This window comes from Hippoglossus stenolepis, chromosome 8, assembly GCF_022539355.2.
Source record: "Hippoglossus stenolepis isolate QCI-W04-F060 chromosome 8, HSTE1.2, whole genome shotgun sequence".
In the NCBI taxonomy this organism is placed as follows: domain Eukaryota; kingdom Metazoa; phylum Chordata; class Actinopteri; order Pleuronectiformes; family Pleuronectidae; genus Hippoglossus; species Hippoglossus stenolepis.
Window position 1 is genome coordinate 18,356,260 of NC_061490.1, and position 21,556 is coordinate 18,377,815.

The following is a 21,556-nucleotide window of genomic DNA, read 5'->3' on the forward strand; positions in this document are numbered from 1 at the left end:
ATGCAGTGATATGTTCTCAAATAAAACTTGGTGCAGGTCATTGGAGCCGTACCCCCTGAAGGGGTAGTGAATTACCTCGCTCCTGTTACTTATAAGAACCCACTACCAACAATAACACAGCACATTTTGTCCAGATAGAATCAGTTACATGTCGACTCAGCATCAGGTGCAGCTGTTTCCTCCTGCATCGTGTGCGCGTGTGCGTGTGCGTGTGCGTGTGTGTGCGTGTGTGTGAACATGTGGATTAGTTTAGAGTGGCCCTGCATTAAGTGTAAAAGCTAACCTCTAAAAGGTATGGCAGCCCATTTCTGCCAGTAAAATAAAGAAAAAGATGAATGTTGTGTTCAAATTCTGGAAACTATAAGGGAGCAAGTCATGATTTGAGATACTAACTCATGATTTTATGATACTTACTTGTTATTTGGAGAGAGTAAGTCATTAGTTTGAGTTAGATATTAAGCCATGATTTAAAGATACTAAGTCATTATGTTGAGATACTAATTCAAGATACCACGTCATTATTTTCATATATTAAGTCATTATTTGATAGACTAAATAATTATGTTAAGACACCAAGTCATAATTTTTATATATTAATTCATTATTTTGAGATACCAAGGTTGTTTTTTTTTTAAACCAAGTGGCAGAGATGAGCTTCCATAAAGAGCACCCTCTTTACCACCTCGTCTCCTTGAGAGGAAAACAACTCTCCTGCTTAATTATCTATCTCTGAGATCTATAGATTTGACCTCTCACTCAGTCTTTTAAACACTCGCCATCTTCCTCCATCTCTCCTCCTCAAGCTCCTCTTCCTCCGTCCAGCCACAAAGACGCCTCGTATATTAAATCAGCTTTTATTGATCCCTCTCTCTTTGGCCTTTCCCTGCTTGTAAAAACAGGAGAGATATATCCTCTGCTCTCCTCCATCAGTCGTCTGTCATACACTTTCTTTCCTCCATCCTTTCTCCTCCCGCCTCTTTTCTAATTTTGTTCATTTATAGTCCTGCTCAGTTCAAGTCGTGCCAAAGCAATTACAGCTGAACAGGATGAAGATGTATCATTAATTCTTTGTGTTAATTGAATCTCTTCCCTCTACGCAAATAATGAATGATTAGGCCTAGAGTTTTCCAGGAGTTTTCCAGATGTTTGCACAGAGGTCGGGTTAATTCTGATGTTTAGATTTTAAGTGATTACACATCTTGTCTCCTTCATCTGTCCTCTTTATTTCCCTCACACACTTGATCTCCTCCTTCCAGGTGCACAGCAACAACCGCCACACCCAGGGCGTCCGAGTTTTCAGCAAGGTTGAGTGTCTTTTTAAGCCCAGCATCCTCCAGCCGTGGTCGTCTCCCGCCCTCACCCTGCCCGTGCCCCTGGAGGATCTGAAGGACCCTTCCTCACGTCCCATCTCCCTGCCGCTCGGCGGCCGGCCGGCTCAGATTCTCCGCTGCAAATTCTTCTTTGCCGACCGCTGGCTGCTCATCAGCGAGATATCCTTCCTCTCTGGTAGGAAACAGAAATCAATTTATCGTTATTTATCTCTAAATGGGAGATATGTGTTTTGTAGCTCTGGCAGACCATTTTTCTTTGCACTTGCATCACAGCCACTTTCTAGGAGGTCCAGTAGAAGTTTGACTTTGTCTAAACAATAACTACATATAGACACCAGCAACAGAAGAAGAGATACCTGAAAACAGATTGATGTATTATAGAGCTTTTAAATTAGGTTTCCTTACACATATCAAGAATAGATTGTCCGGGTCAGACTCGTTCACAATAACAGGACAATGTCCGGGCCGTTCAGGCGAGGGATGGCGCCTGGGTGATCATGACGTAATCATTTTGCAGCAGAAATCGTTAGTTTTGGTTTACAGCACATCGACACCCGCGTCGGCCCACATCCCCACAAGTGGCGAATCTCGTTGTCTTTACAAGTTGACGTCTTTGTCTGCGTCTTCTATGTGTATTTGTATTCTTCCAGTTTTGCATCTGTTGCGTGTTCCAAACGTAATCAAAACGTCAGCTCTCTTGCTGTGAAATTTCTGGACATTTTCCTGCTGTATTCTCACATGTTCGTAGTCTGGCATTTTCCAGACATTTTACTAGGGAAGGAAAGTTCTGGAAAATGTCTGGAGCAACTGACTCGGACATTCTCGATCAGGAAAATGAGTTCAGTGCATGTCTGAAAGCAGCTTTAGTGTACGACTAATTAGTATTCTTAGGATGCTCAGAGTCAAGTGAAGTGAAACTCAGCAATCTGATGAGCTAAATTTGTTCTCTAACTCTGACCCTTTTCAGACCTTAATTGATTTAAGGAATCAGCATTTTTGACTCTCAAGAATATTGTCTTGTCCTTGGCACAATTGTAATGCTGTACTTTATGGAATACAGATTTGGGGAAAACATTAGGATACACAAACACATTTTTACCAAATGAGTCGAAAGGTGTAAATAAACTGGCCTTCCACAAACGTTACTCCTTCTACCCTCCTTATCTATGTCCAAATGTATCAAGAGTCTGAATTAGAAAGTGTTTATTGTCTAAAAACGTCTGCCTGTCCCTCCAGCTGCTGCCGTGTTCTTACTATCTCCCAGTTTAAAGGCTGAAACGCACCAAGTGCAGCGATATCTCCTCTAAAGATTATACCTATCTGATTGGAAGTCAGGTTGGGGCCTCGTCTGTTGCTCTACAGCTGAGATTGCTGCCTAATTAAACTGTCCTCTGTTCTCAAACACACTGTCAGTTGTGGTGTGATAAGAATCAGCAAAGTGCTCGGTAATCACACTGTTCTCAGGTGGCTGAAATGACTCGACCCAGCAGTGGTGTGGTGGCTGGACTCCTGCCAGACCACTGATAAATGTTCCAGTTCAAATAATGAAAATGACCAATCATCCAGTATGAACTTATACTGACCAGAGCTGATCCACATTTAGTCTCTAGTTCTCTATACGGTTTGAATATGTTTATGGTGGCGACAGTGGCAGGAGGCGTTGTGTTTCAGTTAGACTCAAGGAATAATTGATTAGATTTTGTTGGTCAAAGGTCAAGGTCACTGTGACCTTAGACCTCACAAACCACATGTTTGCCATGTGCACGCAAGATCTCAGGAACACCTTCAGGGAATCTTTTCAAATTTAGAACATACATTCACTTGGACTCACATGTGAACTCATTAGACTTTAGTGGTCCAAGGCCAAAGGTAAAGATCACTGTGACCTTGCAAACCCATTTTCTTTCTTTCGAAGACTCGAAGATGAAGTTAATGGATTATTTTTATTGTACACTGACACTGCATTGGTTGGCAAAGACATACATATGCAGTGCTGTAATTCCTAGTTAATGTTGGTTCATCTTTGTTAAATGTTTAATGTCACAGACTCAGAGACACGGTCATGCTTGGTGGGATTTTCTCTGGAACATCACATGAGCAGAACCACACTTTCTGTTGCAATGAACGGTTAAACCACTGATGTGTTGTAAATGATTAAAGCAGCAACAGTTAGTCGGAACTTGGTTTGCGAGCTAACACAGTCATTCACATTTGTCAGTAAGTTACTCATTAATTCCCTGTCACAAACAACATAATTGTTTCTCCGGAAATGAAAAGTCTTTTAAGCAACAAGCTGTGACCATAAATACTGTTTCCCAACAGCTGAGGACGCCCAGATCCCTCACACAAAGAACAAAACCCCTAAACATATGTAACATGATTCATTCTTATTAAAACGTCTCTTTTCCTCCTTATCCAGAACCGTTTGAGGAGGATGTCACGGAGCCTGATTCATTTCCTCCTAATCCTCCCAAGATTCCCGCCATCAGTTCCTCTGCTCCTCCTGTTAACCACACGTCCTCGTCACCCACATGGAGCCACAACTCCACCAACTCCACTGCTGAACCTTCTGGTGAGTCCTGCAGCGCTCCTCTTCCTCCTCCTGCTCTCCACCCCCACATCTTCTTCTCTTTACTATCCTTCCACTCCACGACCATTCTCTCTCTGTTTTATCCATTCATCACCCACCATGCTGCTTCATCGGCCCCTCCGTGCCGCTCTCTTCTGCCTCATCACCTCTTGTCACCGTGCCCGTCTCCTTCCCTGCAGTTGTGATGAGTGTGAGCATGTTGGCAGTGTGTCCAAGCCATGTTTCTAAAGCAGAGCCAAAAGGAAAGGCGGTGCCAAAGGGGGCCCACGTCTGACGAGCCTTTTTATCACAAACTCTAAAATCCTTTGGCTCTGAGCCAAGATTCACTAAACCTAAAGTTGATGCCAGATGATTATCTCACAGATTTCATTGTACTTAAAGTGCAGGAGAGATCTGGCTAGAAAATAGAGGTCAAATGTTATAACTTTCTTCAAATTCTTTCGTTGTTTTTTTTTAACATGTTGGTCTGGCTTTTATTAAATAATCCCAAATTCTGCTATCCATGATTTCCTCTCCTCATCACTCTCCTTTGAGTCTTCTCCGCTTCTCACACATTCCTCCTTTGTCCATCCCTCGCTCCTCCAGAAGCCCCCATCAACTCCACCTTCATGACGGACACTACCGGTAACTGGACGCTGTCAGGTGAGAAAGAGCTAAAAAAAAAAAAACTGACGGGATGAGCTGAGGGAGGGGAGCTCGCTCTATCCTCTCTGGCCCTCCTCCAGCATCTTAAAACTGTCCCACTGCTCAGTGGAGTATGAAGTATAATGGAGGGGGGTTTACAGGGGCAGGCTTTGGCACTGGGCTCTGTCCCATGGGTGTGGAGATATACAGTGCAGCTGTAGGGAAAAGGCGAACACTGTTATAGTACATTATATTTATGTACAATAACAACTTGGCTTCCTGTGGTCTAACAAACAGCATGCTTCTTTTTCCAGGGGAATCGCTCTCTTCTTCTCAGCTAAACAATAACAGGCTTTTTAAAAGGCTGGAAATGTTTTTTCTGTGGCGTGTATGCCGCTTTGTCCTTGTTACTGGCTGTGGTTGGACGGCTTTGTTTGGGTTTATTTATTACCCGCATCAGCATGGTGTTGAATTGACAGAGAGAGAGAGAGAGCGGGAGGGATGCGTTGCCTGCTATTGTAGAAATGTGGTGTGGAAAATTTTCTCTGGTAAAATGCATGTGTACAAGTGTGTGCTTGCAGGGTGTGTATTTGTGTATGCATGGACATTAAAGCACCATGTATTGTATTCAATGCCTGATTTTTGGTCTTTTTAACTGAGCCAGTTTTACTCTGAATGTGGTTTTAACTCTGTCGTCCCTTGTTTAAATAACACATCTCCCACTTGACCCTCAGAGGAGAAAGAGAGGTACAAGATTCTGATTAAACGTAGACTACAAAGCTGCTGAGAAGCAAAACAGGGATCACATTCTGTTCTCATGCAGCCGGCTCCGAGAGTCCCAGTGGTATGAGCGGGCAGATTGGATGAACGCTCACGCAGACAATCCCCATCAGATGTTTATTAAGCCTGATGAAACCATGCTGGTGTGTGTGTGTGACTGCGCTGAAAGAGCTAATGTTCAGTGTGAACAGTGCAGAAACTCACACCAACAGTCATAGCAGATAGACAGTGCTGCACAATGCTTCACATACATCACATGAGTCTCATGAATACCTTCAGGTTTCTTGAATTTAAGCACATACACAGAAGCGGTTTTCAGATGTGACCTCCGCAAACATATCTGCTGCACAATCAGACCAGGTGTGGCGTCCGGGTAGGATATGAAGTATAAGTTAGGCTGTGGAAATTACAGATTTTTGTTTACAGCACATCAACACCAGCATCTGCTCTCTTTTCAAGTTGACATCTTCATCAACGTCTTCTACTTGTATCGCACCTCTTTTTTCTCAAAAGTTTTGCAACCATTAAAACAGCCACTCGCTCACTGTGAATATTTCTGAACATTTTCCTCCTGTGTTCTCAATCGGATATTTTCCACACATTTCACCAGGGGGCTGGCACGTAAAGTTCCACAAACTGTCCGGAGCAAGTGGCTCCGACATTTGTGTTCTCACATCCAGCCCCTCTGGAAAAGTTCAGGAAAATATCTGGACCTCAGTTCAAGTCTTCAAGCAGCTATAAAAACATTTGCCACTTCATCCTGTATTTTCCTCCTCTAGGATCGGAGATTGTGACTCCTAGAGCTGGTCTCCCTGTGGCCAAGGATGACAGCAGTAATACGGCAATTCTGATTGGCTGCCTGGTGGGCATCATCCTCCTGCTGCTGGCTGTGATAGCTGTCATCCTATGGAGACAGTACTGGAAAAAGATACTGGGCAAGGTCAGTCAAAGTTGAGGTGACACATGTTTTAATTCCACCTTTATTTAGAGTTTGTAATTTGGTTGTAACTGTGCTTTACCTGCAGGAGTCACTTCACCCAAATATTTTCTTATTTACCCAAAGTAGTATTTAACCATGGAGTCTTGGTTTTTGAGACAAACCTGCTACAATGGAGGAAAAAGACATAAAGTTTGTGTGGCTTAAAGCTAAGTTTCATTAACTATATAATTAAGTTAAACTGCCCCTTTAACCAAGTTAAAATGATTGATGGCGAGCTGAGATAACAACTGTCTCTTGGCAGACGACCCCTATATCTCCATGTGGAGAATCATTTCACATTAACCTCTAACTGTTTCAAAGATTAGAGGCTGTTTCCACTGTTTGATCACCATCTGCTTGAGGGATTCAAACGCTGCACTTTTATCACGTGCCATTACAGGCCCAGGGTAGCCTGTCCGGTGACGAGCTGCGAGTCCACCTCTCAGTCCCCTTGGACAATGTGGTCATCAACAACACGCACAGCTACTCGAGCCGCTACCAGCGCATCCATACTTTCCCTGACGACCGTGACCATGACAGGGAGGGAGAGGGAGAGTACCAGGAACCCAGCGCCCTGCTCCGACCAAGGGATCAAAGAGACAGCACAGGTAATTTCTACACACACACGTATGACAGAGTGCATTTATAGCTATGTTTGATAGCTACTGGGTCCAATGTATTTCTTATAGCTGAGTGGTTCTGTCCAAAAAACACATTCAGTAGCTTGAATATGAGAATATGTCGACATGCTGATGTTAAATAAAACATACCACATGATAAATACATGGTGGCAGAAACTGATCTAGAACCAGCTGCACACAATTGGCAGGAGTCAGTGGAAAATGTGGAAAAATCCATATAGTATTTAATTTTCTACAATGGTGTATGTGGTTTGGACAGATTGCTTCATTTGCATGCCCGTGTCCGTGCTTCTGCGGTCTCTGTTGGTCATATCAATAAGAAAACTCATTTCAAGAGCGGAACGGGCAAGGGAGAAAAAAATGTGGCGATGCATAATCAAGAAAACGCTGGTATTACGATGTGTTTCACCACACCAAGCAAAAGTAAATCAAACCACCCTGCCAGGAAGAGCGCCTCTAACAGGATGCACAGCGCAGAGGGGGCACAAAAGAGCTATTGTTCCGAGAGAAGGGAAGAAAAAGAAAAGAGGGAGGAGAAAAAGAGGAGTAAAGAAAGAAAAGGCATTCCTTCACTTGCATTGCACCACAGGAGGTCTGCATGTGTCTTTACTGGGCGCCTGTGCGAGTTTGAAATAACACGAGTAACAGAAACATTATTTCACTGGTTCGTGTTATGTTTGGTTGTGGCCTGAGTGATGTTAACTCTGCCTGATCTCACTCTTCTGTTCTGTGCTCCATGTCAATGCAACCCACCTCCTCTCCTTTTATAATAATGGATATGCTAACATTGTCATGCTAATGGTTGTTATTATTGTGTTCCGTTTTGTGTGTTTGTGTTTTGTGTCACGTGCCACTTTGTATCGTGTGTGTGATCCATATCATGGTACCCGTGTGTACCCCCACCCCGTCCCGTGCCTGTTTGTTTGTTTGTGTGTGTGTGTGTGTGTGTGTTACGTGTGTGTGCCCTCCCAGCCTTGCTGTTAAACAACCCAGCCTATCACCTGCTCCTGTCAGATCACAGAAAAGGCTCAAGACCCCTGGTAGTCCCCGGCACCGCTCAGGCTCAGGAAAAGAGCCTCAATGTGCCCCAGGGTAAGACACCTTGGACCAGGCCAACACAGCCTGGGGGGGCCCCTGCCTCTCTTCTTTATCTATCCAGAGCAGGGGTGTCACAAGCGCCCATGTAGATCTAGAAGAGACACTGTACCATGAGTCTACTTTGCATGTGTCTGACCTTCATCATTCCTCCTCTTACTCACATAATTAGTCACTCTCATTCACTCACCACTCGAAATGACTCGTGCTTTGTTTGAAGGGTTAGTTTGGTATTTGGGGAATTTGTACACAAACTCAGACTCCTTTGTTTACCCAGGCCTGTGTTGTGGGTCTGTCGATTGCAGTGTGTGTCTTTCCGTGCGCCACTTTGGTGTCGACTGAAATATCTCAACAACTGTGGAGAATCTTACTGAGTTTGGTGACTCCCCTGAGTTTTTATTTTGTGCCACCAGCAGGTCAAAGTTTTACTTATCCCATAGACTGTATATAAGATGGACAACATGGCTGCTCTACAAAAGTGAAGCCAAAGCGTCTTGATTGCCCCCTGGTGGTTGGCCACAGCATAGATCATAAATCCACTAAAACGTCAAAGTACACGTCAATGATTTTTCTTAAAAATGGTTTCTGTCATTTTAGATCATTGTCATCACAGTGGTGTCTGTTCAAGTGCTCATTGTTGTGTTGAGCTTGGCTTTAATTAATCATTTATTAAGTTTAGTTATTTATTAGTTATTTTTTGTGAAAAATGTCAGTAGATTCTAATTAAGTTCCGAAACACTGGATTTGATTTGAAGCAGCTGTAGTCATCCACCATTAGAGTTGTTGTATTATTTGTTGCAGGTTTTGACAGGATGAGCTGCTGCTTGATGCAACAGACAGAAATCAGTTTGAACTAAGATCCCAGTTGAACATACTGGACAGAACCTTCAGATATCTTTGAGTGTGTGGAGTTGTTGGGCCTTGGTGGACGTATCTGCTCTACTGAGTGCAATTCTAGTTTCTTTCTATTATACCTCTATATATTTCTGAAAGTCATTTTTTGGTTTTTGTCAAATTGAATTTCCCCATATCCAAACTATCCCTTCATAACAACTTGTCATCATCTCATTATTTTACTCATTAAGTGTCTTAAATCAAAACAAAGCTGTTTTTAATCACACAGTTATTTTAGTTTAATCCCTCTGTTTCATCCACCCTGTCTGTCTCCTCTCCCTCCAGCCTGTGGTTTGGATCTGGACATGGAGAAGGGTTTCCCCCCCACTCATGAGGAGCCTCCTCCCTACCCCGGCTCCCCTCCCTACCCTTCCCTCTCTCCCCCTGTTTCCCCACCACTACCACCCAGCGTCCCCCACTATGCTGAGGCAGACATTGTGAGCCTGCAGGGTGTCAGCGGTAACAACACGTATGCCGTACCCGCCTTGGCCTCCTCGAGCCCGGGGGCCGACTCTGCCCCTCTGCCAGAGCTGCCGCGCCAGTGTCTGATCTTCAAGGAGAAACTGGGAGAGGGGCAGTTTGGGGAGGTGAGAAATGATCTGAAAATATTTTCCGTGTGTGTGTGTGTGTGTGCGTGTGCGTGTGCGTGCGTGCGTGTGTGTGTGTGTAAGGGTAATTGTGCTTTAACGATGTGTGCATGTTTTCGGTTGAAGGTGCACCTGTGTGAAATCGAGAACCCTCAGGACCTTCCCAACTTGGAGTTCCCCTTCAACGTGAGAAAAGGTCGCCCTCTCCTGGTAGCAGTGAAGATACTGCGACCAGACGCCTCCAAGAACGCCAGGTCTGTGACCTCATCCACAGCTGAGCCTGCACTCATTCAGTTTTTCTTCTAACAGCTTATGTCCTCTCTCACATTTTCTCATGACTTCATCAAACTGCAGCTTCATTCACATTATTTCTGAAATATAAAAATACTTGGTAGCACTGACCTGTACCTGCGATCAGTGGATTGGGTTCTGTGAAGTTGAAATTGTCCTTTCTATATTGTTTTTGGAACAACAACTAGTGAAAGAATTGCTGCTTCACTGATACATTTATTATGGTAATTACAGCTGAATATGTAGAGGTGACAGACAGGAGTAAGTGAATTTGATAGACTTCTTTGAGGTGTCAATCAATATTTGGGTATTCATACTGAGGGTGATTTTGGGGGAAAGTACCAGAATTTTTACTTCCAACTGTGATTTTGAGGTTACATGTGACCTTCAGAGGACAGACAGTAGCTTCCAAACCAATCAGCCATCATATAATATTGCTGCTGTGTTAGTAATCAGATTCCTCTCGTTCCTTCTCCATAACATATCCTGCAGAGGCAAAGGAGAGACGTCCAATAGTTCTCATACTTTGGTTCGGTCCCTCAGAACCCGAGAGAAGAAGTATCTGCCTCTCTGTGGTTTTCTAGATGTTAGACTCACTTCACCAGCTGCTTGTTTACTTTGGCTCTCCACACAGTTTGTGCTTGGCAAGTAGAGTCCGCCCATGTGTGAGGAGCGGTTGTCCACAGGGTTTGTATGGAAGGTCAGAGAGGGCTGGAGCAACACAAACATATTGACCAGCAAAACAAATCAGAGGGGGGGGACCACAGAGCTACAGACCAGGGTGTTGATTCTAGAGCTCGGCCAAGTTATCAGTTGGCCGGCGAAAACCGCCGATGTGAGCCTTTCACAGAGATGGTGTCGGTGTTTGTGTTTGACAACAGGCGCTGATATGGAAAGTTTTAATTTACAGAATAAACAATGAAGAAAAGATGTGTATCTGTGTTTCTAGATTTATGATACAAATGTGTATTGTCCTAATATATGTTCTATATATTTGTTGTTTTCTTTTCATTTATTTAATGGAAGGTCAATGGCTGAACTGTAAAATATTATGCATCAATTACATTACACATTACATCCATCCATATGGGTTTGATAATGACATCTCAGGAATCATTGCCGTTTTAAAATATATATAACCGGCCAATATATTGGTATCAGAAATGTTTTGCTCTGTAATGTTGGTATTTACTCAGTAGTAATGTAAAAAGTGTTGCTTTGTATCTGACTTTTCCTTTGCGCCCTCGTAGGAACGACTTCCTGAAAGAGGTGAAGATCCTCTCTCGCCTGAAGGACCCGAACATCATCCGGCTGCTCGGAGTGTGTGTGAGCAGCGACCCGCTCTGCATGGTCACCGAGTACATGGAATGTGGAGACTTGAACCAGTATCTGTCCCACCGAGTGCTCCTGGATAAGACGGGGCCGTCACACAACACCCCGACCATCAGGTAAGACTAGAGTCTGCACGTACACACACATATAAATGCACACACGGCCATTTAGTGATGTATTTAATGTTCCCTCTATCGGCCGTCTTTTCCCACAGTTACCCAGCCCTCATCTCCATGGCCAGCCAGATTGCTTCAGGAATGAAGTTCCTTTCCTCCCTCAACTTTGTGCACCGGGATCTGGCCACGCGTAACTGTCTGGTCGGAGGCGAGAAGGGCGAGAGCGGGGAAGAACAGGGCGGCGAGCGCCACATCAAGATAGCCGACTTTGGCATGAGCAGGAATCTGTACGCAGGAGACTACTACAGGATCCAGGGCAGAGCGGTGCTGCCAATACGATGGATGGCCTGGGAGTGTATCCTGATGGTGAGAGGACTGGAAAGGATTGTTGATAAGTTATTGATGAGAATTTATAATATATACTTGTTTATACTGATGATTATTTTTTTTTATTTAAAACAAAGCTAGGTAGTTATGCTTAACTACTGAAGGAACAAGGGACATGATCACATTTTAAATTATATTATCAAGAATTGATGTCTTGAGAATAATTTTGGTACATGAAGGTGACGGAGTTGATCTGTGTGGTTCCCAGGGTAAATTCACCACGGCCAGCGACGTGTGGGCGTTCGGCGTCACTCTGTGGGAGATGCTGAGCGTCTGTCAGGAGCAGCCGTACTCCAACCTCACAGATGAACAAGTCATCGACAACGCTGGCGAGTTCTTCAGAGACCAGGGCAGACAGGTACATCACACACACACCACAGGAGCAGCTGAAATATAAATTCCTTTAATTTCCATTCTTTTGTTTTCCAGAAGACAGAAAGCAGACTTTAAAATAAGCATCTTCATAGTTATATCTACTGTTTGTACTCTACTCTTCTAAAATGTTCTCACACCAGGCTGTAGTTGGGCTTCACAGTGTAATAGATGTCACTGAAAGCTGCCAGCAGAGCCCGACTTCACATGACTGTGGAACTTCATGATACCAGATGCCCTCTAGTGGCTGCTCTGTTCAGCTGATGAAGATGTTAGAAGCTACAAAGTTGATCCTCACAAATACATATTTGTATAGTTTTACTTCTGTGACGTGATTTTAAGTCATATTTATCTACAAATCACCAAACACATCCATCATATCTACCAACAGATATGATGCATAGCTTGCACTCATAATGAGTAAATGTATTATTATTATTCCTGGTTAGCACTGTGGCCTCAGAGCAAGAAGGTTCCTGGTTCAAATCCTTCGGCTGGGGTCTTTCTGTGTGGAGTTATATGTTCTCCCTGTTTCAAAGACATGTAGCCCGCTCTTATTATTGGATGTACTATTTATGAAAAGATGCCAGACTTTGAAAAAACTCTCTCTCTCTCTCTCTCTCTCTCTCTCTCTCTCTCTCTCTCTCTCTCTCTCTCTCTCTCTCTCTCTCTCGCAGGTGTATCTGAGCAGGCCAGCCGTGTGTCCTCAGGGTCTCTACGAGCTCATGTTGAGCTGCTGGAACAGAGACTGCAAGCTCCGCCCGTCCTTCGCCGACATCCACTCCTTCCTCACCGAGGACGCAATGAACATGGTGTAAAGAGCGACTCGGAGAATCGTGGGAATGCGATACAACGTCACAGAGGGGAAACTTCTAGTGCATTTTTTTGCGTCCTTGCTGCAGTGGGTTAGCTTCTGGGTCGGTGAGGTGCTGCACAGCAGAGGCAGATGAGAGGGGAAGTGGGTTGTTCGCTTTTATATTTTATAGTTTTTGAGGGGGGTGGGGCTGATACACTGCTGGTTCGGTTGATTTCCTCTTCAGACCTCAACCCCAAAATCGAAGCTAATGCCAGCTTTAGATACTAATCAGTGCAAGCTACATTTCAGTGGTTGGTGGTGGGTTCAGTGTGCGTAGGAACTTTCTCTCTTCTCAGATACTTCAGGTACGAGCAGGGTTTGTGTGACTGGTGATTCAGCGCTGTAGAAAATGCAGAAAGTTGCAGAAGCTAAAATGTTTGAAATACTTTTTACCATGAGCACAGCAAGTTAGGAAATGAACAGGTGTAAGGATTCATGACTTTTCTTCACTCAACACACACACAGGGATTGTCTTAGTATTAATAGTATGTATCGCCCACTCTACATCAGTGAGATTCAATGATCTCATACACAAATTAATCCAAGAGAAGATCTTGACACTCTGACATGGCTGATGGTTAACTCCGCTGTGTAGAACTGTTTGATGACCCGTCATCAAACAGATGAGACACCAGTAGCCCCCCCCCTCTCTGCTACAGATGCCCCATTGTAGTCAGAGAAGTACTCGAACCCCATCTTTAAGAAGAAAAAACAGTGTCCCCTGCCAAGAAGACTTCTCAGCTCCGAGGACAAAGGCTCAGACGAGGTGAGCCAGCCGCTGCCGATCCAGATGTGACGCACAAACTGGAGCAGAGAGACAATGCTGCCAGCTGGAGCAACCGCCGGGGCATCTCCAGGTGTATTGGTGATTTTTTAAATATATATATATATATATATATATGGTTTTGACCCAGGCAAGGATATACGTAAAATTCCACAATCAGCTGCACTTTAAATCCTACAAACCTGCCCCCCCGGCCATGATGGACACTCTTCTGCCCGAGGGGCCTGATACGATATGATTCCTGTCGATGTGGATTCTGATGCATCTTACCTGCAGTGATCTGCCAGTGGAGATGAAAACTCATCGCAAGATGTCTTTTATAAAAGGACATAATCTCTTTGCCTTTTTAAATCCTCTCCACCAAGGCGTTGCCAAACCATTGGATGTAAAATATTATTTTTGAAAAAAGAAAATGGAATGGCACCATCAGTTCATCTCATTTCAGATGTATGAAACCCTTTTTTGTTCTGAAACTGTCAGTGTGTTGAATTTATGTTCACTCATCAAACCATTTCGAGGAGCACAGTCGGTGGCCTTGTTCAAACGGGGGATGCTGGTCCTGGTTTTAGTGTGAATGTGAACATCAGCCTCTTGTGTTATGTTTCGTACATTAAGCTGACCGCGGTAGAATCGATGCATCTACCTTACTGATTGTATCGCACTGTAAGTGAGTCCTGAGGTGATGGAGATTAGTAAATCCCACGTTTACTAATTGTGAATGGTCGTGTCATTTAAAGTCATTTTTGATACACTGTAGTTCAACTAAACCCATATTTTTATATATATATATATATATACTGTATGTACTTAGACACTCCTTGATGTCTGACTTCAGCCTTTTAGTTTCTTTGAAGTTGAACATTATAGTATGTACATAATAAGGACAGAATTGTAATTTCCTTTACTAATATATAGAAAGCTCTTTGTTACATTTGGGGTCTTCTGTATCTCTGTAGAACGCTTGCTACCTTGAAGCCATTGTAATTCATTGTGTCGTCTATTTTTGTAGATGTTTTAATAAAGTTAACCTTTTCAAATAAATCAAGTTGTGCTGTAGGGCTGCAACTAAAGTTTTTTATTTTTGATTCATCTGATTCACGGACCAATCTTTTGGTCTGAAAGACATTAGATGATCTTAATGAAACTTCAGTCACCTTGATTTAGTAATTTTAAGGTAAATCTAAAATGTCTGCCCTGTGCTCATATCCCTTCGCCCACCAGACCTTTGATCACCGAAGTTTAATCAGTTAATCCGAAAGACAAAGTAACAATTTGTGTTAACTTTGAAAGGACTCTCTCGAGGCGTTCTCAAAATAACATTTTCACGGGGCAAAAAAATAGTTTGAGGTCACAGTGACCTTGATCACAGACTGCGAAAACGTAACGCCTCCGACCACTGTATGTTGCCGGCGCACAAAAGCTGAGACCAACAAGTATCTGTGATTAAATCATATTTTATTGTCTTCTTCGGTATCATAGAACATTAACTACATCTTTTAATATTTGACACTAGCATCTGACTTCCACACTATATAATTACTAACTCCTTATATCAATTTAAGAGACAAACATGCAACAACAGTTTGTTAAAGACAAAGATTAGTCACAAGAACCTACAAAAGCAGTATCAACTGATTTGGCTTTCGTCTACAGCCGTGATGGCTCATGGCTTATGGTTAGTAATCTGAAGTTTTCCCTGACAGAGGTGTAATAGGCATTACTGGAGAAGCCAACTTGACTTGGCTGTTGGGGAGTTTTCAACAGGCACTTGAGGGTAACAAAATGCATAAGGCTTGGTAGCTGGAAAACTTTGGACAGATACAAAGACATCTGAGGAAAAAGAAAGAAGTCAGCCCCCAATCAGAGGCTGTGATTCAATACCCCCCTCAGCAAAGAGACATAAAACCAGCCAAGATCCTCCAAACCCAGCATCAGTGTAATATAAAAATCACTACCACAGATAAATCATACTATCTCCTGTGTGTCATTTCAAACTACAGGCAGCAAGCAATTGGGTTAATTGGTTAGTAAGTAATGGTGTGTTTTTACTCTCGTCATATGATGATCAACACAAGAGAAGACACTGCAGCAAAGATATAGTGTCACAAGAAAATTTTCCACTGGAACGTACTTTCGTTGCTTTTCACAGGAAACCTCAATATCTCGTTTCCATCAACCACTTCTCTTCCCCCCCCCAAAAAACTAAATCCTTCCACTCACATGACAACTGATATGACTTTGGGCCCAGTTAAGAAGTCAGTTACCACAAAGACTTCCCCAGCCCTGTCGGACTTTTTATAATAAACACAAAACAAAGTTAAAACTACACTGACTGTAACAATACGACCTTTGACAATATTATGAGGTCATGCTGTGATAAAAATGAGCTCAGCAGCATTTAGTGAATTGAAAGGCACCGAGAAAATAAACCTGTTTCACATTAAAAAGTTAAAAAGAAAAAAGAAAGACCAAGAGTTTGTTGACTCCGTCCCAGTGCAGGGATAAATGAGTCTGAATGCAGTAAGAACTTATTCTGAAAGTCAAGTATCAAAAGACAAAGACAGGAACTTCTATTTGGACTAACACTGACTAAAGAGGGCTGAGGCTTTTCTCTCCTCTGGGCAAACAAAGCAGCTTCATCGATAATCCAAACCCCTGAAGCTGCTTTTGCTGTAATCAGCAGAACAAACGACAACTCAGACCAGGAAAAGGAAAATGAACCACAGAGGGGAGGAACTAAAAACCCATCACGAGTAGATAAAGGAGGAACCAGCAAAAGAGACACAAGTGAAACACATGCATGTATTCAGACGATCAGACAGGTCGTGAAGCTCCTGGTCTGAATAACGGTGACGCCTCTTCCCGATTACTTCGACTCTCCCTGTGTTCTTAACGCACGCGGGTGGACTGGACTCCAGCCTGTGGAATCAATGAAAGAAACCGTGAAATTATGACCGCCTGCACCAGTGGTTCAGCCTCGTACGTTACCTCTCAGTCCCCCACACAAACACTCCAGCATACCTGGGAGATGTCGATTCCAGTGAGTTTCTCTATAGCGGCCGGCAGCCTGGTCATGATATCCAGCACCTCTCCAGCCAGTTTGGCTGCTCCCACCTCGGAGCCGCCGCTGGACACCATGGTGATCTTCTGCGCCTCACACAGGGGCCTGCTGATCTCTTCTGCCATCTTCAGGTCAAACAAAAACACTGAAGTCAATACGCTAAAGAGGATATTCATTCTTCAGGGGAAATTAAGGTGAGATTTGTATGACTAAATATCATATCATCGTGATAATCACATAGTATTTAATCATGCAACTTTAATATTGTTTATCCATTATCCCTTCATCCACACATGACAGTCTGACTGACCAGTGGCAGTTTCTCCAGCAGCATGTCCACCATGGCTCCATCTTGGTACTGCTTGAAGGCCTCGGCCTTCTTGGTCATCTGCTCCGCCTCAGCACGACCCTTAGCCTCGATGGCAAAAGCCTCAGCATCACCCTTCATCTACACACACAGAAATTATAGTTAGACTTACAATAGACGGGTACAAGGTGACCAGTCCTGAGCTTGCTGATGTTTGGTAAGAGGTTGGAAGGAATAGAGAATTAAAATGACATTTAATTAACCACAGGGAGTAAGTGTAGCAGCAATATGACAAATTAGCTTGGAAAGGGAGGAAATATTTCAAACATTTCTCACTAAGAGGAATAAAATGTGAAACAGAAAAGGAGAGAAAAAGTGGCAGCACTCACTCTGATGGACTCAGCCTCGGCCTCAGCCTCCATGATGAGCTGCAGGCTGCAGGAGAGAAGAGAGAATGAGCGACTCTTCTGTGACTGCAAATTATGTGAGACGACAGTATAACACTCTAATACTCACCGCATTGCCTCCGCCAGCCTCTCCAGTCGGTATTTCTCTGCTTCTGCCGGCTTCTTGACTTGGGCCTCCAGCTCCTTCTCCTTGCGGATGATCTCCTGAACCTGCAGAGTAATCTGCTGTGTCCGCTCCACCACCTGAATCTGCATCTTCTCCTCCTCGATGCGCTGCTTTGTCTTGGCCACCTGGTGACGAAAGGAGAAGAACAATTAAACTCAGATCCCATATTCTATAGGTCCTTTTGGTACAAATTTTACTAGGAAAATCCTGTGGATGATGATGTGAACTGTCAGCATAGCACTAGAAGATCAGGTCATGTTGACTGTACCTGAAGCTGATAGGCCATTTCTGACTCAGCCTTCTTGGTGTTGACCTCGACGTCATAGTCTGCCTTCTTCAGCTCAAAGTCTCTCTGGGATTTTGCCATCTGAATGTCGTTCTTTAACTGAGCAGACACCTTCTCTTGCATGGCATTAGCCTCCTGTAGATCAAATAAATTGATTTAAGTATAAGGACCATCCACATGAGCAAACAGGTAAAATGACAGGACAGAACCACAGAGGGTATTTTACCCTCATGACAGCATCACGTTTGTACTGAGCCTCTCCAATCCTGGCATCCTTCTGCACCTGGGCTGTTCTGGCTTTACCCAGGGAGTGAAGGTAGTCCTGCAAGAGACAGACAGACAGACGGTCAACTATAAGACAAGGCAATAAAAAGATTAGACAAACATAGACAAGAGATGGTGTGGTTACCAAGGAAGCACTTAGGGCCATGGCCTAATTCATAACTAATGCAGTGATTCAATACAAATCCCTTAAATGCTTTACTGTAACAGAGGAACTCATCCACGGCTAAAAGCTTCCATATAACAAAGATGTGGGTTTACAGTGACACTGCAGATTCCTGCTGCTCCAGTAATAGAATCATCAGATTTGTGTCATCTGTGTTCACAGAACCGAACCCTGAGCCCGAACAGACATGAGGTACCTGATCATCATGAACATCTTTGAGTGTGTAGCTGACAACACCGATTCCCATGTTGACCAAGTCAGAGGAGGCCACCTTAAAGACCTGCTCGGAGAACTTCTTACGGTCCTGGTAGATCTCCTGCGCGAAGAGATTAATATATTCATTACAGGAATTTCATACAGTTTATATATATATCTTTGTGGTTAAGTTAGTGTCAATACAGTTTATATCACTTAGTGGTTAGGTTAGTGTCCATGTCAGTACAAACCTCAACAGTCAGATGAGCAATAATGGCTCTCTGGTGTCCCTCCAATGTTTCGAGTGCAATATTGGCGATCTCCCCCTCAGACTTCCCCATAAACATTTGACAGGCGGTGGCCAACATCTCCTTGTTCTGGCCCTGGATCTTCACCTGTAAGAAGACAGGAAAGGAAATGTTATAAAGCAGCTTTCAACAAATGGCAGTGAGAAAGATGGAGTATTGATTTTAAAAAGCATTAACTTTTTGCAGAAAAACAAATGTAATGCAGTTATTGACTCAATTTAGTAAAGTCTTAGTGTTTCTGTCCTCTTATCAATGTCATACCTGTGCAATGCCAGTGACAGAGATGGGGACACCATGGCGGGTGTAGACTTTGTCACTCTTCACATTCAGAGTCAGGGTGTTGAGTGTGATTCTGTGGCATAAAATAAAAGGAGGAGTGTAAAGGATGAAATACAAGAACAGTAGTGCTTATGTTATTTACATGTTTCATCACAGTGACTGTAATGGCATGGAGTCACAATAACAGGACTACATAGTGCTTTTAAACAAACACACGTGGTGACACCATGGTGTATATGCAGCTGCAGCAGTATGGAGTTAGCTTTGTCCTATTCCTCTATTCAAGAGCATTGTCTTTCATTGTAAGGACATTATCTGATCATTTCAATTTTGCCTTCCCTCAAAAACAACAAATCACCCCACCCTCGCTCATGTTTGTTCTGCTCCTGTTCAAATCAACAAGAAGTAGAATGTGGTTAGCCATTCTGTGCAACCTCATTAGCTGTCAGACGGAAAAGCAGCAATAAGTTGGCAATAAACAATACGTACATGTTCTCCCATGTTGCAAATACTAAAGAGTTTGCCAATTAAATTTGATGTCATTAATCTAAATTAAATACGTGGCCCTTGATTTGGGTGATCCGTGCTGGAGAGTGATCCTCTGAACCGGCTTTAACAGTCACTGCACATTAGGGACATTGTAAACCTGACATTCTACATTCTATTGGTTGGTTAATTTTGACAGGGTCGTTCCACAGCAAAAAAAATTGCAAGCACACAGAAGCAGCCTGAGTGTGAGGAGAGGGACTCAAACTCAAGCACAGGACTGTTATGCAGCAACAATATATCATGAGTTCAGAAAAACATTTATGACCAAGAGCAAGGCAGCACAGGAGCAAACTATATATGGAAGGGCGGGGTTTTAAGGGTAAGCATTACAAAATCAGAATAGGAAATGAAAAAATAATGCTCTCAAAATGAAAGACCACACGCTTGAATAAAAATTGGCGCAAAACTCCATACAGCCATGGCTCAAGTTGAGGAAGAGGGGGAGGAGAGAAAAATAAAGAGAAGCAAGAGAATTAACTAGCAAACCTTAACATTAAATATACACATTTTAATACCCATTGATTTGGGTATTAATGAGAACTATATCAATTGACCCTAATTGATTACTGATACCGCCCCACTGCTGAAAAACAACCAGTGGAAACATAAAACAGAGAGCAAGAACGACATGAGGAGGAAATCAAATCAGCCCCCCTGCTACTGACCAGCTGCCCAGTAACTGACAGACATCACGTCAGGCAGCTATGTTGGACTTATCCCTGGTAGATATGGGAAACAGAGACAGAAAAGAAAAGAGGATCACCTCTGGATCTGCTGAATACACGGGAGGACAAACACTCGTCCTCCAGCAATCATCAGAGGTGGAGATCGGCCAAAGCCTGGAGACAGAGAGAGGGGGGTGGGGGGGGGGCACATAACATAAACATTACACTACCATACTCAGCCAAGTTTCTGTGTGTAGAGGAGCTGGGTGGAGGACATTTCATCCCTGGATTACAACAACGCGAGTACTGCTTTTCATTCATAACTGTTGGAAACTGCACGTTTCAGCAAGTGGGTAAACTCCCATCTTACTTCAAACTGACGGTATGTGTTGCACAAGCTCAACTTATCAAAAGGCATGATTACAACAACCACATGACACTAGTACAAAGTTCCTCTGTACACAAATGTGACTCTTTTTAAAGTCTATATAAAGCGCTATTATTATGTATAAAACAATGACCTGCAGTAGTTTCTACCCACAATACAGTGTTTTATTTACCCAACAGGGACTATTCTGGTTTTCTAATCATTCTGTGTGGAATAATTATACAACAATTCAATAAAGGCAAGAGACTAAAAGCAAATATCTTACTGTAAACATAAACACTTTACATCGAGTGGCATTGAATACTAAAGGGGGGGTTTTACTGTCAAGGATCCTTGTTTCAATACACAAGATTAGTACAGAATTGTAAACAAATTAGAAAATGACATGATTCTTTTACCGTTACATTTCAACATAAAAGCCTCTTACCAGACACCACCATGGCTTCATTGGGTCCACACGTGTAGAACATCTTGATCCCTGATTTGAGAGGAAAAAATACATTCAAGACTTTGTCAAAGTATGAGAATTATTACTAATTAGCTCAAAACAAAATGGCATCATGATGATTTGTTGACTGTCACCATTAAAGTTACATTTTAAATAGTAAAATGAGATGTCCTGGGGTTCATGTGCGCATTTTAATTCAGTGGCACCATCCTGGGATTAGATTTACATTCACATTTAAGCATTGGCTGACATATTGGGCGTCATTATCTAAAGGATTTGTGATTCTTTCTAAGAGTTGTTCGGGTGTAAAGGTGTTCGGGTGTCTGGTAACGACTCACAGACAATAATCCAATAATCCACTCGTGTCTGTGTCACTTAGGCCAAAGCCTC

General features: G+C 43.1%; 2 protein-coding genes across 6 annotated transcripts in view; one reads left to right on the forward strand and one right to left on the reverse strand.

Moving 5' to 3' along the window:
* ddr1 (discoidin domain receptor tyrosine kinase 1) overlaps positions 1 to 14,700 on the forward strand; it is a 39,993-nt gene extending 25,293 nt beyond the window's left edge. For 2 of the 4 annotated variants that reach the window (XM_035162600.2, XM_035162601.2), the window contains 12 exons: positions 1,257 to 1,506; positions 3,751 to 3,903; positions 4,507 to 4,563; positions 6,105 to 6,265; positions 6,705 to 6,912; positions 7,918 to 8,037; positions 9,220 to 9,521; positions 9,648 to 9,775; positions 11,063 to 11,260; positions 11,359 to 11,626; positions 11,856 to 12,005; positions 12,697 to 14,700. In XM_035162600.2, the coding sequence (XP_035018491.2) occupies positions 1,257 to 1,506; positions 3,751 to 3,903; positions 4,507 to 4,563; positions 6,105 to 6,265; positions 6,705 to 6,912; positions 7,918 to 8,037; positions 9,220 to 9,521; positions 9,648 to 9,775; positions 11,063 to 11,260; positions 11,359 to 11,626; positions 11,856 to 12,005; positions 12,697 to 12,837 (2,136 nt within the window). In that variant the 3' untranslated portion in view covers positions 12,838 to 14,700. The remainder of the gene's footprint in view (positions 1 to 1,256; positions 1,507 to 3,750; positions 3,904 to 4,506; positions 4,564 to 6,104; positions 6,266 to 6,704; positions 6,913 to 7,917; positions 8,038 to 9,219; positions 9,522 to 9,647; positions 9,776 to 11,062; positions 11,261 to 11,358; positions 11,627 to 11,855; positions 12,006 to 12,696) is intronic. The other 2 variants (XM_035162603.2, XM_035162602.2) reach the window with 2 other exon arrangements.
* The window catches only part of flot1b (flotillin 1b), a 20,883-nt gene continuing 526 nt past the window's right edge, over positions 1,200 to 21,556 (reverse strand). The window contains exons 2-13 of one of the 2 annotated variants that reach the window (XM_035162704.2): positions 21,146 to 21,196; positions 20,429 to 20,504; positions 19,099 to 19,189; positions 18,781 to 18,924; positions 18,531 to 18,650; positions 18,113 to 18,208; positions 17,869 to 18,021; positions 17,544 to 17,725; positions 17,417 to 17,462; positions 17,031 to 17,168; positions 16,681 to 16,845; positions 1,200 to 1,503 (exon numbers count right to left, since the gene is read on the reverse strand). In XM_035162704.2, the coding sequence (XP_035018595.1) occupies positions 1,483 to 1,503; positions 16,681 to 16,845; positions 17,031 to 17,168; positions 17,417 to 17,462; positions 17,544 to 17,725; positions 17,869 to 18,021; positions 18,113 to 18,208; positions 18,531 to 18,650; positions 18,781 to 18,924; positions 19,099 to 19,189; positions 20,429 to 20,504; positions 21,146 to 21,188 (1,275 nt within the window). In that variant the 5' untranslated portion in view covers positions 21,189 to 21,196 and the 3' untranslated portion in view covers positions 1,200 to 1,482. Of the gene's footprint in view, positions 1,504 to 15,097; positions 16,579 to 16,680; positions 16,846 to 17,030; positions 17,169 to 17,416; positions 17,463 to 17,543; positions 17,726 to 17,868; positions 18,022 to 18,112; positions 18,209 to 18,530; positions 18,651 to 18,780; positions 18,925 to 19,098; positions 19,190 to 20,428; positions 20,505 to 21,145; positions 21,197 to 21,556 lie in introns of those variants that run through there. The other variant, XM_035162703.2, reaches the window with a different exon arrangement.